Source organism: Vigna umbellata, chromosome 1 (assembly GCF_029865625.1).
Source record: "Vigna umbellata cultivar VRB3 chromosome 1, Vumbellata_1.0, whole genome shotgun sequence".
NCBI lineage: Eukaryota > Viridiplantae > Streptophyta > Magnoliopsida > Fabales > Fabaceae > Vigna > Vigna umbellata.
Window position 1 is genome coordinate 30,668,741 of NC_142165.1, and position 24,117 is coordinate 30,692,857.

Here is a 24,117-nt window from a genome sequence, read left to right on the forward strand (position 1 = left end):
TATGGATTGTGAAATCCTCATAGGCTTCTTTAACTTTTATATTTTTTTTTTTCAAAAAATATTTTAAACATAGATAAAGCATGGAAAGTAATATGACTAATCTTTTACGCCATAAAAACTGGGGGAAAACATTCTACGTAAAAATTATTGAATATATAAATATTGGCTTGATTACATATTCGTTTTTAGTTTATTAGCTCTTTCTATCATTGAAATTAATTAAATATATTAATTAATTAAATGTTCATTTTCTAGTCAAAATTTCAAAATTTTACCTTCTAAAAAGCTAACATATATAACACATTACATAATCATTCAAATTCATCAAATAAGTATTACTCTAAGCTTGTTTCATATCACAAACACATCATAAATCTCAAAAAAGAAAAGAAAAAACTAAAAGTTAACAATTTTGAATAAAAGATAATTTGACAATCGAAATTATAAAATAAATATTTAATAGAACTGAATGTGAAGGAACATTAATATCTAATTCCCTCAAATAAATGTTTCAAAAAAAATGAAATAATATATGAATAAATATTTTCATTAGATCAGACAACTTTTACATAATATTACTATCTAATTAAGGACAAACGTAATCTATCTATATTTTCCAATTAATTTAGAGTTTCACTTACAAAATGTAACGTATTTAATAAGATAGATATTATTAAAAAGAAACTCTAAATATGATTGTATAACTGTATTTAAGATATGGTTGTTTATATTAGTCTTCTCTAAAATTTATTCCAAACATTTTCTATGCTAAAAGTATTTTTAAGTAAATTTCTTTTGAACTAATTACATATTTACAACAAATATTTATGTAATTATTTAATAATCCCCTATTCAATTTCAAATGTCATTCTTATATACGAATTATCAATTCAATGCATATCAAAAATAGATTGTCAAATCATTATATATATTTTTTTTCTACCCATTTAACATTTTGTATTTTGAAAGGGTGAGATCTGTGGTTTGGATCTTGCTGGGGCCAAAGCTAGCCTTCAATATTGACAATTGAACACAAACCAAGACAGTGAAATCTGAAGACAACAACTTTAGTGGTAATCATGCATTGGGAGAAAGACTTTGAGGTAGCTCTGTTTCTGGGCAACCATTCTTGTTCTTTTCCCTGTCTTGTTTAATTTCACCATAGAAATATGACACAAATCCCCAAAGAGACAGCACCAAAGCAACCCCTTTCTCTGCCTCAAAATTTTCTTTGTATACAATAACACCCAAAACTTCAGTCACTGGAAGAAAAGCAGCAATTATAATTCCTGAAAACAAAGACGAGGAGCAAAAGATAACCCCTATTGCTCCCAAGAAGAAGAACTGCCACATTATTGCACTCCCCACCAGCACAACATAGTACTTGCTTTCCCCAAGTTCATATTCTTTTGCTTCTCGCGAAATCACCTAAAAAAATAACCACACTTATTTTCTCAACTAACCAACATTATTATTATTATAACACTAATATTCACAATTTAAATGTATGATTTATTAGAAAAAAAAAAGAGGAAATTCAATTGCTTTCATGAGTTTTAATAACTTTTAGTTAATTAAAAGACACATGAAAATAATTTAATTGATATATAAAGTTACAATACACAAATATTTGAGTAAATAGTGAGAATGTTTATTTATACTGTAATTACACTGACATTTAATAATTTTTATAATAAATATCTTCAAGCTTTATATACTATATTCCTTTTTAGTTTAATGGCATGCACAATTATTATAAAACGCTTTTATTTTCTTTCTTATGCAATATAGTCTAAAAAATTTACATAGGAATAAAAAGTCAAGCTTTTTGTATATCTTATCTAATAATCACATGTTGTATAGAAAGAATACATAAAATTAAAGTGTTAAAAAAATTTGAGAGTTGAGTGATGGATATTTTTCCAACCAAAAACAGAGAAAAAGCTTATCCAAACCTTGAAGTCATTATTGATGAGCATGCCAAGGGTGCAGAACAAGGTAGCAAAGAAGCACATCACAAGCTGAATCTCCATCACCAGAGAGTACGTAACGCGCTGCTTGCTCCGTTTGTACACCAACTCCATCAACGGCAGGACCAATCCGTACAGCGCTGCAGCCGCCAGAATCATAACGAAACCGATCACGTACTGCCGCGTGGACTCGCCTGGCGGACGGTCTCCACCGGAACGCAGCGCCAGAACCACCGCCGCGATGGTGAGAAGCACGACGGCGTTGACTGAGTACACCGTGAACCTGTGCCTAACGAGGAGGAAGGCGAAGATGGCGGTGAAGGCGAGGTGCGAGGCTTGGATAAGGGAGGAAGTGGAGACGGGAAGGCGCGCTATGCCGCAGGCGTAGAGGTAGTCGTCGAGGCCGGTGAGGATTCCGATAACGGCGGAGGCGAGAAAGAGAGGCAGTTTGATAGAGACGAGGTTAGGTTTGGGTGAATGATGAGAAGTGGGATGAAAGTGAGAGATTGTTAAGGGAATGAGAATGAGAGGGAAAGCGGCGGTTTCGAGGAAGCTGGAGAGCCAGATTCGGTTGCCGCCGTGGATGAAGTAGAGACGCATTACGAGGGGGCCACCGGAAGTTCCTAGAGCTAGAAGAACCGAGTTTAGTAGTAGGAGCACTCTCTTCATGCTTCTTTTTTTCTGCTTTCTTTTCTCTTCTTCTTCTTTTTCTAACATACATAACTTTCTTTCTTTGTTTTTGGTATGATATTTGTTTGACAACAATGGATGTTTCCGACAGTGATAGCTTGACCAGTATGTAAGACAAGTGGGGTTCATTTATAGATTTCTATAATCTATTTCTTTTAATGATTATTATTAAATTTACATAAATTAATTTTACCTTATGAAATATTGTTATTGGGGAACTCCTTTAAATGTGAATGAATATGGAAATATTTTTGCGGCCTTTTAGTTTCAAGAGTTTGATTGGCAGCATTCATTTTATATACACTGATTTTGAGAACAAAAGTTAATTTTTATATGAAGGTTAAAATTAAAAATAAGTTGTTTAATCTGTAAAGAGTAATTGAAGTGCAGTAAATTGATACTAATATTAAATGTAAAAAAATTGAGTTGTTAAAAAATTGGTGGTGAATTGTTTATATTAATTTATTTTTTAAAAATTAAATTACTTTTAAATAAAAAATTTTGAACTAAATTTAATTAGAAGTTATGAAATTAGAAAATATAATTTAAAAAATATCCATTGATAATATATCAATCATCATGTAAAGTAATTTAATTTAATTTAGTTCACTCAAAATACACGAAATTCAATTCATTTAATCATTATACAATTGAGTTTATTTCTTTCAAATCTTCTTAAATTCTACTTCAATTTTACAAAATTGGTTTCATTTATTTATTTACTTTTTCACTCTTAACCTTTTAGAAAAATACAAAGTTATTTTCAAAATGTGAAAAGGTTATTTTATATTATCTTCATATTATACTTAGTTTATTTTATATATATATATATATTGGGAGAATTTATTCATGTCTAGATTTATCTATATGTGTCGATACAAATAAAATCAATGATCATGTAAATGAATGAGCTAAACAAAGCATGCATAAAGTATAGAAGAAAAACCCTAACAATTAATGAAACAAAGCATATGGATTAAAAAACCAATTCAATACATGAGAGTTTCAAAGCATTACATTGATTCCCCAAAAATAATGAAGGTTTAGTTCACCATAATCATGGTGAAACTAGATGAAAAATAATGAAAGAATGAAAGATAGAACCCTAGAATTTGAAGAGTGGAGCTTGAGCATCCAAAATCCTCCTCCAAGGGGTGAAAAAAGTGTGATTTTGCTTCGTTCTGCCAAAAGATACTAAACCTAATTCGGCTGAAACCTTATATAGCCTTCTAAAAATTACAGAAAATTGGCCCAAGGCCCAATAAAATGGCGCTCAACGGTAAGTGCGGTTCTTCTATTTGACGCTCAGCTGCAATTTTGCCCCTCAACGGTGACTGCGGGACTTCAGAGTGCCGCTCAGCAGTAAAAGTGGCTCTGAGCGATACTTGCGGCTCTTCTTTTATGCACTTTTTCTTTCTTTTCTGAATCCAACTTCTGACTCCTTCACTTATTCCATTCAATTCATATTAAAACCTGCAAAAAAGAGGAAAACCAAACATAAAACCCATCCAACTCTCTTATTTCCAAAACATAAACAAAAACATGATTCCAAGCTAGTTTCTAAGTCATAAAGGTTGCTTTTGATGTCAAAATTAAGTATAAAAGTAACAGTTTTTCAACTGTTATCAGCATCCCTTGGAGGGTGCCCAGGCATGAAACGTTACAGGAAGACTGGCGCTCAGCGCCCCAAAAAGGGTGCCCAGGCGAAACTACGAGAAAACTGGCTCTCAACGCCCATGAATGGCGCTCAGCCCCCCTTTCTGGCGCTCAACCCCAGCGGTAACATTCCAAAACTCACTTTTTTCTGTTGTTTTGCTTGCTTTTATGGCTGATTCAGCTCTATACATTGTTGGATATTCTTCGAGGCACATTATTAGCTACAGAATAAAGAGAATTCAATAATAAAATCATAAAGTATAACCTGTATTCACTTATTCATAAAACTAAACTAAAAACATGAGTTCAAGCAAGCTTTTAAGTCAAAAAGAGTTGATTTACTATTAAAATTGAATAACAAATAATGGTATTTTCAACCGTTATCACAACGCCAAACTTGAAACTTTGCTTGTCCTCAAACAAAATGTAATTTGGCTTAAACAAAATAATCATACTACAATGGTCTAGCACACCAAAAAGCATTTTCCTCTAGGACAAGTAAATTACTCATGTTTGCTCATCATAAAATGATTAGTCAAAATATAATGATGTTTTAGCCAATCAAGCTTCAACTATGGCGCTCACATAATCAAGACATACACAACAGATGCAACAACCTTATGAATAATCAACAACCAAGAAAGAATGTTATCATAAAGTGCATGGAACAATTCCTCACCAAAGATAGTGTTTCACTCAAGCACTCAAAAGTGTTTAACTCAAACTCAAAGGTGTATAGTGAGGTGACACTCTGACACTTTGCCATCACAATGTCACATGAATCAACTTTGTCTTTCATTTAATCACAAATCAAACACACTCACAAGCAAGTTATCATCCCAGGGATTTTTCAAGGCTTGGAACATGGCCGGGCTAAGAAGAAAATTGGTTTTTTTAAACAACAAAATCCTTGAGTTAAGAGAGTGCACAATTCATTTATTCACATTAACAATAAACTCTCTTTCTTATTTTATGTGAGAAATCAATATTCAACTCATTCCCAACTTTTCTTTCATTGAACTTAACCTTTTCTTTCCTTTCTTTTCTTTTTGCTTTCACTTTTTTTTTTTGCTTTTGCTCAATGCTCTTTTAATGAATTTCACAAAGTTCTTTCCGATTTCTCACAACCCCAAACTTGAATCAATCTCCATTACCATATAAGCATACTCTACTCAACTCAAGGTAAGGATTTAAAAACATATATTCAAAATTTCACATTTAGGCTCAAGGTTCAAAGGTTAAAGAAAAACATTATTCTTTGTTGGGTTCACATATTGGCATTGGATTATAAGGGAGAAGAAAACATGGCCATGATCATGTGTAACCAGCAAGCAAGTGATCCAATCATAGAAAATCAAGCAAAATCAATCATGCTTCCAAAGTAATAGCATTCAATCAATCAAAGACTCTGGAGTCCAACCTCTCACAGGTTAACTTAAGTTCCATAATTTGATAAACACACTGCCCAACAAATTAATCATAATTGAAATCATGCATCTGTTTTTAACAAAACTATGAGCAACCACCATTTATGCTTAAAAGCCTCACCAATCATTAACTCAACATGCATCATAAAACAATAGAGCAAACACAAGAATATTACTCATCACAAACAACAGTTTATCACATCATATCAGACCATTGCAGCACAATTCATTAAACCAAGTACATAACAACAAAATAAACACAATTCAAATAAGCATAAAATAAAGCAAAAATATAAAAATCTTGATCCAACAGCATCCATCAGTAGATGCTTTCCCCTAAATCTTCCAGCATCCATCAGTAAATGTGAATCCTTCTCATCAACATCCATCAGTAGATATTGATCTTTCTCATCTTCATCGGCATCCATCAGTAGATTCCTTTAGTAGCATCCATCAGTAGACCCTTAATCACATAGCATCCATCAATAAATGCTTAATCTAGTAGCATCCATCAGTAGATGCTCTCATCTGAATCTTCATCATCATAACATCCATCAGTAGATGCTTTAATCTAGTAGCATCCATCAGTAGATGCTCCTCTTCATAGTAGCATCCATCCGTAGGTGCTCTCATCTAAATCATCCTAGCATCCATCAATAGATGCTCTCCAGAAGATCAATCCCTCCTGGCATCAGACTCATCATCATCATCGTCGTCGTCATCCTCTTCTTCTTCTTCCTCATCTTCCTCTTCCTCCTCTTCTTCTTCTTCAGCATCCTTCTCCATAGCTGTGGCTCCAGATGCTCCAACTCCTCCACTAGCCTGAGCTGGATCTGCAGGCCATGCAACATAAGCCTGGAATTCTTCTTGAGACATGAACTGTCTCTCAGGAAAGGCAGAAGTCAGTGTTCATCAACAAAGCCTATTCCCCTCTATACAGTGCCTCCATCCTAGATTCCATTAGAGACATGTACATGTCTCTCATCTGGAACGGAGCAGCATCATGGGCCTGATCCTGCTGTGCCTGTTGTGGTGCTCTCCTATGAACTCTAGGAGGTTGAGGTGCTGGCATAGGGATTCCTGCCAAATCCAACATGCAATACTGGGTATAATAGGAGGCATCTATCTCCTTCCTAGGTCGCTCAAATGGAGGAGTGGAGGTATTCACCCCAACTAGCTCACATAAGTGTAATGAGAGAGGGATGCCCCATATGTGACTTGTTGTTGACGACATGGGCACATTGTTTAATTTCATTTGTTATCACTTGCCCCACATTGATATTAAGACCTTGGAGCACACAATAGAGGAAGACAACTCTATGTGTCGTGATGTCTAATACATGAGGGCATGACTGGATGTTGGCATGAGTGAATTCCATCCAATATTTTGCTAGAGGAGTCAAGTAGGACCTCCTGATATGGATTGTCTTATCATTCCTGTTCCTCTAAAACTGGCCACCTGCCATGCCCAAGGTCCTCTCCCCATCAGCATAGTTAATGTCCTCCTCCATGGCTAGAGCAAACTGACACTGCTCTCCTGCCCATTTAGCACCCAAGAAAGAATTTATAGTGACAGCATCAAAAGGGATCCTCTTTCCCCTCACATAGCTTGCATACATCTCATGAGTAGCACCACGAAATGTCTTAGCATTCATGTAAAACTCCTTCACCACCGCTATGTTAGCAGGTGAGGGGTAATAAGCTAGATTCTCCCATTGTCTCCTTTCTAGCTCTCTCCCAAATTCAGGTGCCATGGTGGGTATTAGTCCCACCTTTCTTTCCATCAAAAGCCTCCTATTTTGCACCATCTGAAAGTGTCTCTCATGCATGTGTGAGAGGAACTTGTTGGAATATATCTGCTCTTTTCTCTTCTGTCCTCTATCAGCAATGTGCTTAATACGCTTTCCAAATGATGAAGCCATATCTGCACCACAATCAAACACAATACATTCCACTCATGAGTAATCTATAATCTCAATTCACAATTCACATTCTCAACATAACTCCTCAAACATAAGCAACACCAATCAACATCAAAATCTTTTTTTTTCAACGTTAAGGGCCAATGTGAGGGCCCTCAGCGGCACCTGCACACAACCAAAATCACAAGAAAACACAACACAACCACCATGAACCAGCCGTGCCGGCACAGAGCGCCAACTAGTGGCCCTCAGCGCCACACCAGAAAACACTTTATGGCCCTAGCTGGCTAAATACTTGACACACATACTTTCCACAATGCAATAATCATCCATAATCCATCCAGAAACAATTTATTCAGCTGATCCAATACATATCATGCATAGACATAAAAAATCAAAGCTATCAAGAGTAAAAATTGAAAATGCAAGATGCTTACTTGAGTGGAGTTCAAATCTTTCAAAATGTGCACAAAGGGCTTGTGGAAACTTAGGGCTTCTATGAAAAATAGCTACAACACACCAAGAACCCCAAACTTAGTGGATGGAATGAAGCAAAGAGTAGTAGAAATGGTGATTTTTGGTGAAGGGATGAAAGGGGGAAGTAGTAGAGAACCCTAATCAAAGCTCTTTGGTGGCTGGAAAGTGAGGGAGTAAGAAATGAGGGAGAAATTGCGCACTTTAGGGTTAAAAGAGTGAAATGGGCCTAATGACGCTGAGCTTTAAAAGCCCAAAATCCAAACAACGTCGCTGGCGCTAAGCGCCCTAATGAGGGGTGCTCAGCACGGTGCGTGAGTTTTTCTCCCCTCCTTGCTTGCTTTCCCTAAGTGTTTTTAGGTATGATCCCTTAGTTTCAACCCTTAATTTTTCATATTTTTGCTCTTTCAAACTTTCCACTTTCCAACTCAAGCTTAACATCTCACACTTAAAATAATTAACTCTCAATGCACACCATACATCCACGCAAACATCCTTAATGCAACTAAATAACAAACACATCAAATCAAACAACAATAAAAGTTCTCAAAAACACTGGGTTGCCTCCCAACAAGCGCTTGTTTAACGTCACGAGCCTGACGCCATAATGTTCAGTTCAAAGCCTTGATGTTGGTGTTTCTTTTGCTTTCATCACACCAACTTATCTTCAACAACTTCTGGTCCACCTTCTTAACTCTTCTAGAATATGGAGCTTCAATCTCAATCACTCCATTCACTTTAATCTCCTTCACAACCCATAACCTGTTCCTGTACTTGACTGATTTTCCAGGTTTGAATTCTTCCTCTTCGCACTTCAAGTCTTGGTGGACTATCCTCTCTGTAATCTTTTTCTCCTTTTCCTTTTCCTGTGACAAGAAACAATTTTTACCTCCCTTGACTGAGTCAGCAGTTTGTTTAGATACACTAGTCTTTAACAACTCTGTATCTTTTGGGCTAATCTTCTTCTCTTGAATCGGCTGCTCATCATCAAAGACATTGAAAATCACCTCTTCATCTTGGTCTTTAAGCATTAAAACTCCATCATCTACATTGATGACAACCTTAGTTGTCTTCATGAATGGCCTTCCAAGAATGATAGAGATTTTCAAATCTTTCCCCATCTCCATCACCACAAAATCCATTGGGAATTTAAGTTTGTCAACTTGCACCACAACATCCTCCACTATCCCGTAGGGATTCTTGGTAGATCTATCCGCCATTTGCAACACCATCTTTGTTGGTTTGACCTCAAGACCACCAATCTTCTTTATCATGGATAAGGGCATCAAATTGATACTAGCCCCTAAATCAATTAGAGTTTTCCCTACATCACAATTCCCAATAGTGCAAGGAGTAGTGAAGCTTCCCGGATCTTTGACTTTAGGAGGAAGTGTCTTCTGCAGAAGCACACTACAATTTTCCTGTACTTCTATTGTGTCCTCATCTAAATATTTCTTCTTCTTGAGGAACTTCTTCATAAATTTTTCATAAGCAGGGATTTGATGCAATGCTTCAATCAATGGGATATTAATTCCCAATTTCTTGAATATCTCCTTGAAACACCCTAATTGTCTCTCTTTTTCCTTTCTAGTAAAAACTTTAGGGTAAGGAAGAGCTTTCTCAATTTTTCTCTCTTTTCTCTCTCCCTCTTCTTTTCCTTTTCTTTCTTTCTTTTCTTTCTTCTTTTCCTTCCTCTCAACCTCGCTTTTTTTGTCCTCACTTTCTTCTTCTTTTTCACTCAACTCAACTTTTTCTTTTCTCACAGTTTTTCTCTCTTCCAACCTCTCACTAATAATGCTTATGATAGCATTACACTCCTCTTTAGGGTTACCTTCACTATTAGCCCCAAACTGCTTTTCAGATTTTTCCTCTAACTTTTTAGCTAGTTGGCCAACTTGTATCTCCAAATTCCTTATAGCAGCTTCAGTGCTCTTATGATTGGAGATAGAGACTTGCATGAACTGTTGGAGTGTCTCTTCTAACTTTGCAGTTATTTCATGTAGTGAAGGTTGTTGTTTCCACTGTTATTGTTGTGGTCTATTGAATTGCCCAGCTTGCCCTTGACCTATACTTGGGTGAGGTTTCCATCCTTGATTGTAATTACCTGGACGAAATTGATTACCTTGACCCATAAAATTGACTTCCTTTTGGGTAATTTTCGGCATAGCACATTGACCACTAATATGATCTCCACCACACAATTCACAAAGTTGTTGTTGAACTTGACAAACGTTCTGCAACTCCCTTGGCAATTGAGAGATCTTCTTCATTAGAGTCTCTAGTTGTTGAGTCATAATCTTATTTTGTGCCAACAGAGCATCTTGAGATTGTAATTGTAGAACTCCTTTTTGTTGAAGTTGAGTTCTTTCACTATGCATCTCATTAGCATTTGTAGCCATATTTTCAATCAAATCATAAGCTTCCTCTGGAGTCTTGCACTTGATATTACCTCTAGTTAAGGCATCTAGCATCAATTTAGTTTGTGAGCTTAGACCTCCAAGAAATAGAATGACTATTGTAGGTTCATCAAAACCATGAGTAGGCATCTTTCTCAGCAAGCCTTTAAATCGGTCCCATGCTTGACCTAATGTTTCGTCCATGCCCTGCCTGAAAGAAGAAATTTCTTGCTTACCTTTATTTACTTTTGACTGTGGGAAGTATTTGTTCATAAACTTTGCAACCAAGGGTTCCCACTAAGTAAAGTTGTTCTCTGGAAAAGAGTTCAACCACATCTTAGCATTGCCTCCCAAAGAGAAATGGAACAAGGTAAGTTTAATAGCTTCATCTAGCACACCATTGATCTTCACAGTATTGCATATCTCATTGAATGTGGTCAGATGCTCATATATATTTTCAGTTGATAATTCATTTAATTGGTTGCTCTTCACCAATTGAATCAAAGCAGACTTCATCTCCATATTTGCAGCATTAACCCTCGGCCTTGCAATGCTATTAAAATGGTGAGGGCCAATGACTGTTGCATAATCTGCCAGAGTACATTCTGCTCTTCAGCCATATTTCCAGTTTCCTGGTCAGATCTTTGAGGTGAAGGCTGTAAAAGAGTCTCAAGAGAAGGGAAAAGTTCTTTGGACGTCCTGTTTCTCCTTTTTCTTCTACTGTTATCCAGACCTGCAAGAAGAGATTCAGAGACTTTTGTGAAGAGAATGAAAGCAAATCCAGATATAAATATGAAAAATATGCCCAGTAAGTTTTGAAAAAAATGGAACATTGGTGTGTCTGGGTCTACAACAACTAAGGCAAAAGCAATGGCAACCGCAAACATTGATGGTTGTTTCAAACAACAATATGAAAGACTGTATGATTATGCACGAGAATTACTGAGGTTAAACCTTGGCTCAATAGTGAAAGTGAATGTAGAACGAAATGAGGATAAGGCTATATTCAAAAGAATGTATGTGTGTTTCAAAGCATGTAAGGACAACTTTGTCTCATGTAGGCCTTTTATACATTTGGATGGATGCTTTTTAAAAGGCAAATATGGAGGTGAGCTTTTAACTACTGTTGGAAGAGATATTAATGACCAGATGTGTTCGTTGGCATATGTTGTTGTTGAAGTAGAGAATAAGGAAACATTGACTTGGTTTTTAGAATGGTTAATTGATTATCTTGGAGGCGGGGGATTATGTTCAAGGTGTACCTTTGTGTCAGATCAACAGAAAGCAAGTAAATGTGTACCTTTCATTCATTACTTTGTTGACTATCAAGTAATATAAAATAGTAAGACCAAGTATCGTATCCTAGAGGACTCACGACACTAAACAGTCATGTAATTACTTAACTAATTAAGACTTTTAAGAACAATTTAGGGTTTTGAATGCAAAAACAAGAAAGTAAATATGAATTCACTTTTGATCAATTGGAGAAAAACACAAAGGTGAATGAATGATATTAAAATTATGAGATGAGTATGTTGTTGGGGTTTAGATTTCACCTAGTTTATTCTCATGCATATACAAATTTGTCTTCTTCATTCAATTGTTAACGTCATTTTCTAAAGTACTTAAAACCTGATCCCTCGGTGAAGAAAGTCAATCCTTAATTACTAGACCACAATCTCTTGCATCCCTAATAATTAATTATGCATTACGATTAGAAGCTTAAGACGACAAATCCTCCTATCCGCATCCCTAGGCAATATTGTTCTTGGGAGAAATTCTCCAGATCATGGTTTCTAGGTATTTCCCAATAACAAAGAAGATTATTAAATCATGCCATGAACGATCAAAACATAACAAGCATAGAGCAAAGGAGAAAATCCCTAACAATTGATGAAAGAAGTATATATAATTAAAACCAATTCAAATACATGAGAGTTTAGAAGGTTACATCATCCCCCAACAACAAATTGAATTTAGTTCCCCCTTGTCATGGGGAAACTAGATGAACAATGGAATGAGAATGAAAGATAAACCCTAAAAACTGAAGAGGAGAGCTTCTGCATCCACTTCTGCCTCCAGAGAGTTGGAGAAAATCTGAATTTTGTGTCAATTTTGTCAAAAGATACTCTCTCTAGGTCAAGAAAATCCTTAAATAAGGCTGAATTGAATCATTGGACAATGTTGACACCGCTCAACGCCCCTACTTAGGGCGTCCAAGCGAGCTTACGAAGGAGTGATGCTCAGCGTCCCTTGGAGGGCGCCCAAGCGTGAAATGTTACAGGAAGACTAGCGCTCAGCACCTCAAAAAGGGCGTCCAGGTGAAACTGTGAGAAAATTTGCGCTCGGCGCCCCTGAATGGCTCTTAGCTTGGTGCAATACATGAAACTGGCGCTCAGCCCCCCTTTCTGGCGCTCAGCCCCAGCGGTAACATTCTAAAACTCATTTTTTTTTGCTGTTTTACTTGCTTTTATGGCTAATTCAGCTCTATACATTGTTGGATATTCTTCCAGGCACATTATTAGCTACAAAATAAAGGGAATTTAGTGATAAAATCATAAAGTATAATCTCTATTCACTTATTCATAAAACTAAACTTAAAACATGAGTTCAAGCAAGCTTCTAAGTCAAAAAGGGTTGATTTACTATTAAAATTGAATCACAAATAACGGTATTTTCAACCGTTATCATTGACCATGCCAATTTAAGACTCGTAGTTTCATTCATTACTATCATAGGGACTTCTGCCAGCTATACAACAACTTTTACCTAGTGTGGACTAATGTTTCTGTGTAAGGCACATTTATGCAAATTTTAGGAAGAAATTTCCTGACATAAATCTGAGACAATTACTATGGAAGGCAGTAGCAGCAACACACCCCCAAGCCTAGCAATCAGTCATGAGACAAATCAAGGATGTCAACGAAAACGCCTTTAAACACTTGATAGATATTCCACCAAGGCAAGTACATTTGAAGTTTATATATTCTTTCATATTATTTAAATGTTTATTTCTTTTCCAAATACTTAACTTTCACTTGTTGCAGATTTTGGTCTAGGTCAAGATTTTCAGGAAGACCTGCTTGTGACACACTTGTGAATAACATATCTGAAGCTTTTAACAGCGTCATCTTAGATGCAAGGGGAAAACCAATCATAATAATGTTGGAAGAGATTCGTAGCTACCTGATGAAAAGGTGCGCATCCAATAGAGAGAAGATAAGTAAGTTTCATGGTGCCATTTGCCCTTAAATTCACAAGAGACTACAGAAGGAGTTAGAGAAGACACAATATTGGATACCTAAGTAAACTACACAAGGAGTTATTCATTTGGCAGTTGGTCAGGGCAGCAAGTATTTGAGATCGGCCATACATCCAATATTGCTGAAAATTTTGTGGTTGATGTAGAGAAAAAGAGATTGTAGCTGCAGGAAGCGGACTGTAACAGGAATCTCTTGCTGTCATGCACTCACAACCATGAGGTTTTTAAACATTAATCCAGAAGACTACATCCCAAATTGGTTTAGAACCTCCACTTATGAAGAAACTTACATTCCAATAATTTTCCCTGTGAATGGACCTGAACTATCACAAAGGACTTCATATGCTAATATTTTGCCTCTTCCGAATAGGGTGTTGCCAGGTAGACCAAGAAAAAAAAGACTAGAGAGTTGGGAGCAAAAAAGGGGATGATACACAACTTGGACAAACCGGAATCCCAAAGAGATGTGGCATTTGTAGAAAACTAGGACATAGAAGAACTAATTGCCCTCAAGCAAGTGAACAACAACACCAACAAGCTACACCAGACCCCACTCAAGCAAGTGAACAACAACACCAAGAACCTACACCACACTCCACTCAAGCAAGTCAACAACAAGACCACGAAGCTACACCACAACCCACTCAAGCAAGTCAGATTACTCAAGAACCCCAAACTGATCACACTACAACACCACTTTAAAAATTGTTGACATTTCTGTTGTATTTTGGATATGTACTTTGAACTTTAAGTATTGTTGCTTTGAAATATTGAGGTCATGTTTCACCTTCAATATTATTTTTGATATGATGTATTTTGCACATAATAACTTTAACATTTTGGATCATCATGATGTATTTTGTTAAGTGATGTTTAATCATCAATATCATATTATTTTTGGTTTTTCAAGTTCTATTTTCATAGCCATATTACTTTGCCTTCTCTGATATCAAAGTTGATGACATATAATGTCTCATATTCTATTTTCATTTAGAAGTTCAAGAAACCAGAATCTCATTTCATCAATATCACAAACACATGAAGAATAACACAAACATTCTAATACCAGTAACAACTTCTTCATTAAGTAACAAACATACATTACAATATAACCCCATCAAACACCACTTCAACAAAATTAAAACATAAGACATACAAAGATGATGTTAATGAACTCCATCAAACATAAAATCCCCAACAACACCTTCTCCCTTTTCTGACAAACCAAAAGTGATTTTTCCAAAGTAATAATCTTTCTCCTTTGCCATCCAATTATATTATCCCTTTCATCTATATAATCTTCAGTGCGTCATTTGAAGAAATTACATCCTCGCACTTCTTCGTTTTGACTCCGCTGTTCAAAACATCCAACCAAAAACATCTTAGGATAAAGCAAACTAATGTACCCCAAAATAAAAAAACAACGAAGAAAACAAACATTGTAATTAGGGCAGCCCCAAAAATGCTTCTCCTCATTCTTAACAGTTTTTGCGACTCTTAATACGGCAAGCTCTCCATAATAGCATATTTGGATGCCAATCATTCCTCTTGATGAACCACCACGCGAGGTCCCCTATGAGCAAGACGAACACTTATTCATTGACATTGCCTCGGGGAAGGACATAATATTGCTTCGTTGAGACCTACAAAACCACCTCAATCCCAAGCAGTCAACTTAGGGCACCCACCTCACAAACAACGAACTTCAGAAATAGCGAACTTCAGAAACTGTGTTAGAACAAAGAACTTAGGGCACCCCACCTCAGCTCACCCACTTCACATGAGCTCCTTCAGTTAAGCTCCTTGGAGATTAATATGTTAGGGCAAATCCCTGTGCATTTGCTTTTCCAAATTAAAAGGAAATTTTCATATCTGTCTTTGCTAAAAATGTGCTTTTTCCACGCTAGATAAGTAATTTGCCACATCCTTTAACCTTTAATGTCGTTCCTACCACCTTAATGGATAGGACTGAAGTCATAAAATTTTCGTAACATGGGAACCGAATGTCTTCATTTTGAAAACCAGGTACTAAACAAAAATTCACCTCTTAACATGGGGACGAAGTAAGCATTTAAGCCAATTAAAATACTTTATGTGAGCAGTATGTGATGGTTGTTAGATGATAGAGCTTGTAATTTGTTGTCCTGTTCTCTTTAGATTGCAAAATCTTTATTAAATTAGTTGGTATGAACATGAGTTACTTTGTAATTAGATGATTGATCTTATCATTGTGATGGAATCACGTGTTGACATAGTTAAGATTGATTTGTATTCTGGATGAGCTAATTAGAGTTTTGTGAGTTAGTAATTGCTATTAATTATGTGATTTTCTTGACATGGGAACTGAGCCCAACACTTTTTAACCTTACTTATGATATTAGAAGCTTTATGGGATTTAACTTTGCAAGAATTTTTTATTAAAGTTGTTCAATACTATTCAAACTAATTCCAAAATTTCGTTAATTGTTGTTATGTGATATTTCGTGGATATAAAATGTTTTAAGGTTCTCGGGCATATTAGATTGGATGGGTACATGTGGGTTGTGAATTGATGTGGTATGAATCTTCAGGTTGATTTATTGAATGACAGTTCTCGTTTAAAAATAATATGAGTGTAGGTAATGTTACTTAATTACTCGAAGAAATAAATTTGGCTTTTCACCTAATGATATTGATAGGAATCTAAATTTGAAAGAAGAGAATATGTCATTACATGTTTGTATGTGAATGACATGTTATTTTTTGGTATATGCAATGAGATTGTCGCTAGAACTAAATTGTTTCTAGGATCAAATTTTGAAATGAAAGACATGGTGAAGCCAATGTAATTTTAGGTATTAAAATCATAAGGAAGGGAGATAGTATATTACTATTCCAAGAACAATACGTTGAGAAACTTCTAAAGAAGTTTGGGTTTTATGACCTTAAACCCGTGAGTGCCCCTTATGATGCTAATTCTAAATTAATGAAAAATAAAGGAGAATTTATATCTCAACTTTAGTAGGTAGACTGAGTCGGTACACTCAATGTCCAAATAAGGAACATTGGGATGCATTTGCTAGACTTATGAGATACTTAACAGGTTCAATGGATTATGTCATTGACTATAATGGATTTCCCACTATATTAGAAGGGTACAGTGATGCTAACTGTATATCTGATTCAAATGACATAAAATTCACTAGTGGTTATGTATTTACACTTAGGGGTGGTGCAATTACATGGAGATCAGCCAGACAAACAATTATTGCAAGATCAATAATCGAATCTGAGTTTGTTGCTCTTGAGATGGCTGGTAATGAGGTTGAGTGGTTGAAAAACTAATTAGCGAACATTCCACTATGAATGAAGCCAACCCCATCAGTATCAATGCACTGTGATTGCCAATCGGCAATAGCTATAGCCAAAAAATAAGAATTACAATGGAAAGAATAAAGATATACAATTGAGACACAATTTGGAGAAGCAGCTGCTAAAGAGTGAAACTATTTCCATTGATTATGTGAAGTTAGAACGGAATCTAGCAGACCCTCTGACAAAACCCCTAGGAAGACAAATGATATTAGAAACATTGAGGGGAATGAAACTTAAGCCACTTGTAAACAAAAGAGTGATAGTAACCCAACCTTTGTGATTGGAGATCCCATAAATAAGGTTCATATGGGTAAAAACAAGTCACCTTTTTAGTTTTGATATCACTAAATTGATCTTAATCAATTATATCCTTTCCTATGGTGTGTGTGAAAGTGATAGATACTGCATTATTGAGAGGTTAAACTTTGTCATTAAAATTCTATATGGTGAAAAATTTTTAGCCTAAACAAAATTTTAATGATTTCCATATCCCTTATGGGTGGTGTATGATTTGTAGCATATACTTGATGAAATCATCTAAATGAGTGTCGAGTGGGGCCACTTGTATGAGGTCTTGGCATGATCTCTAAAGCACTCTTGAATACTGGGCACGCGCATGGCCTAGTAAGCACAACACAACGATAACAACAAGGATTGTGGCAGTGTATTGTGATTGATAAACCTCTAACACACGTCTAGTGTCTTTGGTTCATATAGCTTGTTATACCAACTACAATGTGTATTAAGTATCTCAATCTAAGACCGGTTCATATAGCTTGCTATACCAGCTCTAATGCATTACATCTTATGAGAACCAGGATAAAAGTTTATTATCTTTCTTTTAATGTTTGTTTAATCATTATGAACTATTTGGGTCAAAGACTTTTCTTTCAACTTTCTTTTGCAATAAGTGGGGTATTGTTGTAATAATATTACTTTATTATTGCAAAAGAACGTTACCCAACGTTCATGAAGTGCATTCATGAGTGCAACGTTCCAATACCAATGTTCTGATGCAACGTTCATTTGTTGGCAACAAATCTTTGCATGCTCTACAAATAGAGCACCCCTTCATTCCATAAAAAGATAACAAACAAAATTCTTTCTATTTTCTAGCTCTCCTCCTCACATATTACACTTTTTTTTTCTTCTTTTTGTGTGTTTACTTTAACTCTTATATCCTAGATATAAACTCTATTTAAAGTTTCTTTCTAGTTCTGAGATTCTTGAATATTTTCGAGAAGTTCTTGTTGTATCCAGAGGGACTTGCACAATACACTGCGAATAAGTCCTTAAAGATAGTGAAACTACACGCCTCAGAAAATATTGTTTCTTATTTTGTCAGCTTTATTACAACAACACAACCATTGAACTTCTTTATGCACCTTAAGAGTATAAAAAGTGGAAGTGATATGGTTCTAACTTTATGAGAAAGCAAGTAGGTTTTGGAACTAATGAACCATAGTTAGAAAAACTCTTGTATAATGCATGGAGTATTTATTGATTCAGGATGAGTTCGAAAAGAAAAAATTACATAGTCTTAGGTTGGTAAAAATTATATATTTTGGAACTTTATTTTTTAGAATAGAGAAATTATTAATTATAAAACGATTAAAAAGTAAATTTTAAATTTAATCAAATTTTACAAGCTTGAACTTGGAATGTAAGAATTATTTTTACTATAAATTGATTTAATTTCTACTTCATGTGAAACGTCTAATCACTACAAAATAATACAATTTTAGTAGGGGTTATTTTTTACATTACCGGGGGTTTTAACCCCCGGAAAATACGTTTCCCGCGGTTACAAAAATCACTGGGAAAACCAGCGTCACAAAATTACCGGCGGTTTTCTATGAAACCGCCCCTATTTCTAGGGGTTTCTAGAAAACCGTTAGTAGTTACCAGGGGTTTTCCAAAATCGTCGGTAATTACCAGGGGTTTTCCAAAACCGCCGGAAAATCATTTTTTTATAAAAAAATTATATATTTACATTTAACATTCAATCAATTTACAATCATTTTTTCTGTATTATGATCTCATCCAATCAATTTATAATCAATATACCCTATTAATGAACAGATTCAATTAAAGAAACAAAATGAAATTCATTTCATACATTAAATTGTATACTAATATTTAATATATTATTTGTACATAAAACTATATATTCAATCAAAATATTACATTATCCTACATATACTTACAATTTACTAACAGTTAAAATTAAAAAAAAAAACACATTTGGTTCTAATGTCTTCTTTGTCTGAATCTTCCATCCAGGAGGAATCATTAAAAATCTGCAAATAAAATAATATAGTTAAAACAATATTGTAATGAACAATTAGATAAGTATTTAGTAATTTTTTTAATACCTTATTCCAAATGCACCAAAAGTTTCTTGTCTGCATCAGCATAAACCACAAGAAGAGACAAGAAGCAAATCAACCATAATCTTTAACTTTCTCATCTGCACCACACAGATTATAAAATGAAAAGGAAACAAGACACATACGCATGCTTCCAAGTACAGGTATAACAGGAAAGTTGCAATATTATTGTTTCTAGATGTTGTAAATTGGTTGGCCATTTAAATGTCTCATTCTTTGATAAAAAAAAGAAAATTGAAAGCATGAACTTATGATTTATATGCTATCAAATACTAATCACAACTAATTTGAATGCTATCAAAATCGCTATGTACAACATACTAAAATCTCACGACAAATTCTAAATAGTATGAAAAAAAATGTCAAGTATACTTTACATGTGTTTTCACAAAGGATTAGTTATCCCTTGAGAATCAGAGTAGGGATATGTACCCTAGCATGCTTATTTAAATAAAGTAATATTGTAATGTTGTAAGATTAATATAAAAAGGTCATTTTGTTTAAAGAACATGTATACAAGAGGTGGCGAATTGCCAGAGGAATCAATAGATTGAAATTAAAAAAGTCAAATTGATGTATAATGATTCAGATAACTTTTAAAATAAGCAGTTATATATTTCAAATAGTAAAGGAAGAAAAATTATTCATAAGCAAGTGAAAGAGCACAAGAAGAAGTTTCATAGATCATCACACCTCTGTCAGCATATTCATGACTTTTTGCAGAATCTGATAAATGCACCTTGCATGATGAAAGAGGCAACATTCATGTGAATTGAAATGACCCACTAGAATCTTTCGATTAGAGCAATTAAACGAATGAATAAGATGATTATAGAGCTAAATGACAGATAAAATAACACTCTTGTTTTCTATACCTGAGATCAAACCCAGGTTCATGTCTTTACCAATGAAGTTAGCTGCCACTATATTAAAAGACCATTGACAACATATGACGCAGGTATCAGGTTTAGAAACATATGTTGGATCCATCACATTCAAGAATAATGAATAATAATGACTGGACTTAAAATTCTCAAACATTTTTGGAAGGTTGGTACATAAAATTTTTGGTGAAGGAAGGCTCTATTCATTCTAAGCCCCGAGGCAAGAACATACAATGACATAATAGAGCATACCACCCAATGAAGGATTTGAAAACAATTGATCCTCCATAAAATAATAAAATACATATGAGAAAATACACAAAGGTATTTAAACAAGGTGAATGATTTCTTTACAATGTTGTTCGTTGTTGTCCCAAACATTCTCACCTATTGTCTCAACTACTACACCACGTAATAAAGAATTTAAACAATGTGAATGATTTCTTTACAATGCATGAATGCTTATGAAAAGAAGACAAACCATATACAACATAAATAAGTGATATCCATGAGCACATAAACAAGTAGCCAGAATACAAGAACAAATAGCCAAGAAATCATGTGTATGTGAACACAAGAAAGCATAATTGAAAATAATAGTTGGATAACCGGATAACGTCCTTCATGTAGGTCTCCACCACGGTGGCTAGCCTTTCCAGATCGAGATCGGTGGAGGGAGATGGCCGGTTCTAAAGCCACGTCACCTGCGCGACCAGGTAGGGTTTCGTGCGCAGCACACTGTTCACTCGGAACCGTTCTTGGCCTTACTGATGAGGAAAAAGTGGTCATCCACAAGGCTCTCATGCTTTATGACTTCGTCGACGCAGCCAACGACGGCGGTTTCAGAGACGACATTTTGTGTAGATGACGCCGAAGCGAAGGTTTGTTTGAAGGAGTGTGTGCATCATGATGCGGTAGCGAAACTCGAAGATCTGCAAGGGCAGGATGGCGCCGGGGAAGAGTACTATAGGGAGAGGGAAGAGAGGAAGCTCGACGACGTCATCGGAGTTAAGGGAATTCGTGTGGTGCTTCTCGGAGAAAGAAGAGCAGCAAAGAGTGGAATTAAGCTTCCGACAGCGATGGCGGAGAACGGCGAGATTGAGATGGTGCTTGTGGTGCAGTGAAATGAAGATTGTGGTTTGGGAGAAAATGAAAGCAGCAGGGAAATGAATATAGTGGTTTGGGAGAAATGTAGACAGCAAGGAGGAATTAGGGTTTGGGGAAAAACGTAGAAGAAATGAAGGCACAGAAAAATTATTTTAAAAATAAAAAAATTTAAATGTTTGGGGCGGTTTCGATTTTAAATCGCCGAAAATTTTTCGGGATTTCAGAAACCGTCGAAAAATAACTTCTCCTGAAATATATTATTTTTGTAGTGAATAAAAACTTATATTTTTTACTTTCACCAGCGGTGTCAAACTAGTACATATTCTATTGGATTTGATGGAAATGGGTGAATTTTAAAAAAGAAATAGGGTTAAATATGTTTTTAGTCCCTAAACTATTGACCGTTTCTGATTTTCGTCCCTCTTTCAAAATAAGGTACAATTTGGTACTCATTCTTTTCAAAATTTTTGTTTTAGTCCTCGAAAACTAACACCGTTAAAAATGTGGTAGTTATCGAGGTTAGTTTTCGAGGACTAAAACCAAAGTTTCGAGGACTAAAACTAGAGTTTCGAAAAGAATGAGGAACAAATTGTACCTTATTTTGAAAGAGGGACGAAAACCAGAAACGACCAATAGTTTAGGGACTAAAAACATATTTAGCCCAAAGAAATACGACTATAAACAAGTTATGTTATGTAACACAACTTAAAAATGAAAACTTCGTATATAAAAACACTTTTAGTTTGGAAATTTTCTTCTGTTCTATCTAAAATCGTGTTAAGATGGACTATTGACGAATAAGAGCACCCAAAAACTCACAAAAAGATAGATGTATATAAACGCACTCACATAGCAAGAGGCAAATCTTAATAAAAGGCAAACAAAAGAACACAACACAAGGTAGCATCTTATAACTAAATAGACCCAACAAAAGAATCTACCTAATTTCTCGGAACTAAACAATTGTTTTCCCTTCTGTGCAGAGCCAATAATATCTAACAAACTATTTAGGTAAATTCAAACTGTTAATCATTGCAACACATGTGACACCATTAAGCAATGGACCAAAAATTCATCCTCAATTGTTCAATCAAGTTTAATCATGAAAAATATTCTTTACAAAAGAAGAAATTGTAACGAAATTTCTTTCTCTTTTCCTTGAATTGGACCCGCCGATAAAGCTTCCAGATATGACATCCCAACGGATTACACGTTTAGACTAACTCCATCCAACAGAGAAGGCTTAAAGTCAAAATTATACAAAATCTCTTTTCTAGCTACAAATATCTGTGATAGGTAGAAAACTATACATTGTAAAAATAAAAATAAAAATCCCTGTAGAAAAGAAAAATAAAAAAGTAAAAAAGAGACAAGAAAAAGGGAAAACAAACAAACGACAAATGACACACCTTATTGACAATAAGACCGTTGGAACTTGTCATCCCAACCCGGGAACAGTTAGCTGACATGTGGCAACGCGCCACCCGGTGGGACCGGAATATAGAATTTCGCCGGGCTCTAGAAACGGGTTGGTGAACCGAGTCGACTCAGTGAAATCGTTCCTACCTTTCACCACCACCGTCAACCACTTCCCCTCCGTATCCTCCATAACCGCCACCCCCTTATTCTTAACTCTTCCAATCAAATCCCAAAACGAATCGTTTTTCTTTCTATTCACAAACAAAACCACCAACCTTTCCTTACACTCTTCCAACCTCTTCAAACACCGCACCAACTCTCTCAACTCGTTCACACCCAAATCCCCCACCCTCCTCTCACTCTCCTCCACGCGCTGTGAAATCTCGCGCTGCACGCGCCCGTAATCATCGCACACCAATCTCACAACGCCATACACCAAGTCGATCCTCTGCAGGTGCAGCGACTCGGGCGCGTGACTCACCTGCTCCACGAAATCGACTAAACCTCGTATTTCACACAGCAACTCAACACTAGACACCCCCGAAAACTCTCTTTCAACGCCCTTGTTTATCAGATAATAACCCAAAACGCGCGAAACCGTCAAGACATTTTCTAGAACATTCGCGTACCATCGAACCCACGAGCTGAGCTCCAGAGATTGCACGTCCGTGTCGTCGCGAAAGGTAGCGAGGTTAAGGGCGTTGTGTCCTCCGCGGGAAGGGTAGTGCGAGAGATTGTCCTTTAGCGTTAAGGGTCCCTCGGATACGATGTTGTGGAGAGTGAAGAGGCATTTCAGTGCCACTGTGGCGCTTTGGGTTCTGTGAAGGCGGTCCATGATTGCCTCTATGCAGGTGCGTGGCAGGAGATATGAGCTGCGGCCGGCGGAGAGAACGGCAGCGATTTGGGACTCGGACGGAGGAATGGCAAGGCGATGAGTGGTGGCGCGAAGGACATGGACGCGAACGGAGGACACGCGGCGTTTGAGTGAAAGTGATGCTGCGATCACTGCGGTTTTGTCGTTGAAAGTGTGTAGGAGATTTGTGAGTGTCTTGCGGAGGGACATAGCTTTGGAGAGTGTTCAAATGCTCTGCTTTTGGTTGTTTTTTCTGCCACAGATATGCATGGCTCAATTTTCTGGTTTTTCACGGAGTTGCATATTTCTCTTG

General features: G+C 36.0%; 2 protein-coding genes across 2 annotated transcripts; both read right to left on the reverse strand.

The window, feature by feature from the left end:
• Positions 1–900: 900 nt before the first annotated feature.
• Positions 901–2,831, reverse strand: LOC124822000 (purine permease 1-like). The gene is made up of 2 exons (XM_047293949.2): positions 1,956–2,831; positions 901–1,428 (listed from the first exon to the last, which is right to left on the reverse strand). Exons 1-2 carry the CDS (start codon positions 2,787–2,789, stop codon positions 1,078–1,080), a joined length of 1,185 nt encoding a protein of 394 aa, XP_047149905.2. The 5' UTR covers positions 2,790–2,831; the 3' UTR covers positions 901–1,077.
• A 19,832-nt stretch (positions 2,832–22,663) lies between these two features.
• On the reverse strand, positions 22,664–24,117 carry LOC124821998 (putative clathrin assembly protein At4g40080). The gene has a single exon (XM_047293947.2). The coding sequence runs from the start codon at positions 24,012–24,014 to the stop codon at positions 22,971–22,973; it is 1,044 nt and encodes a 347-aa protein (XP_047149903.1). The 5' UTR covers positions 24,015–24,117; the 3' UTR covers positions 22,664–22,970.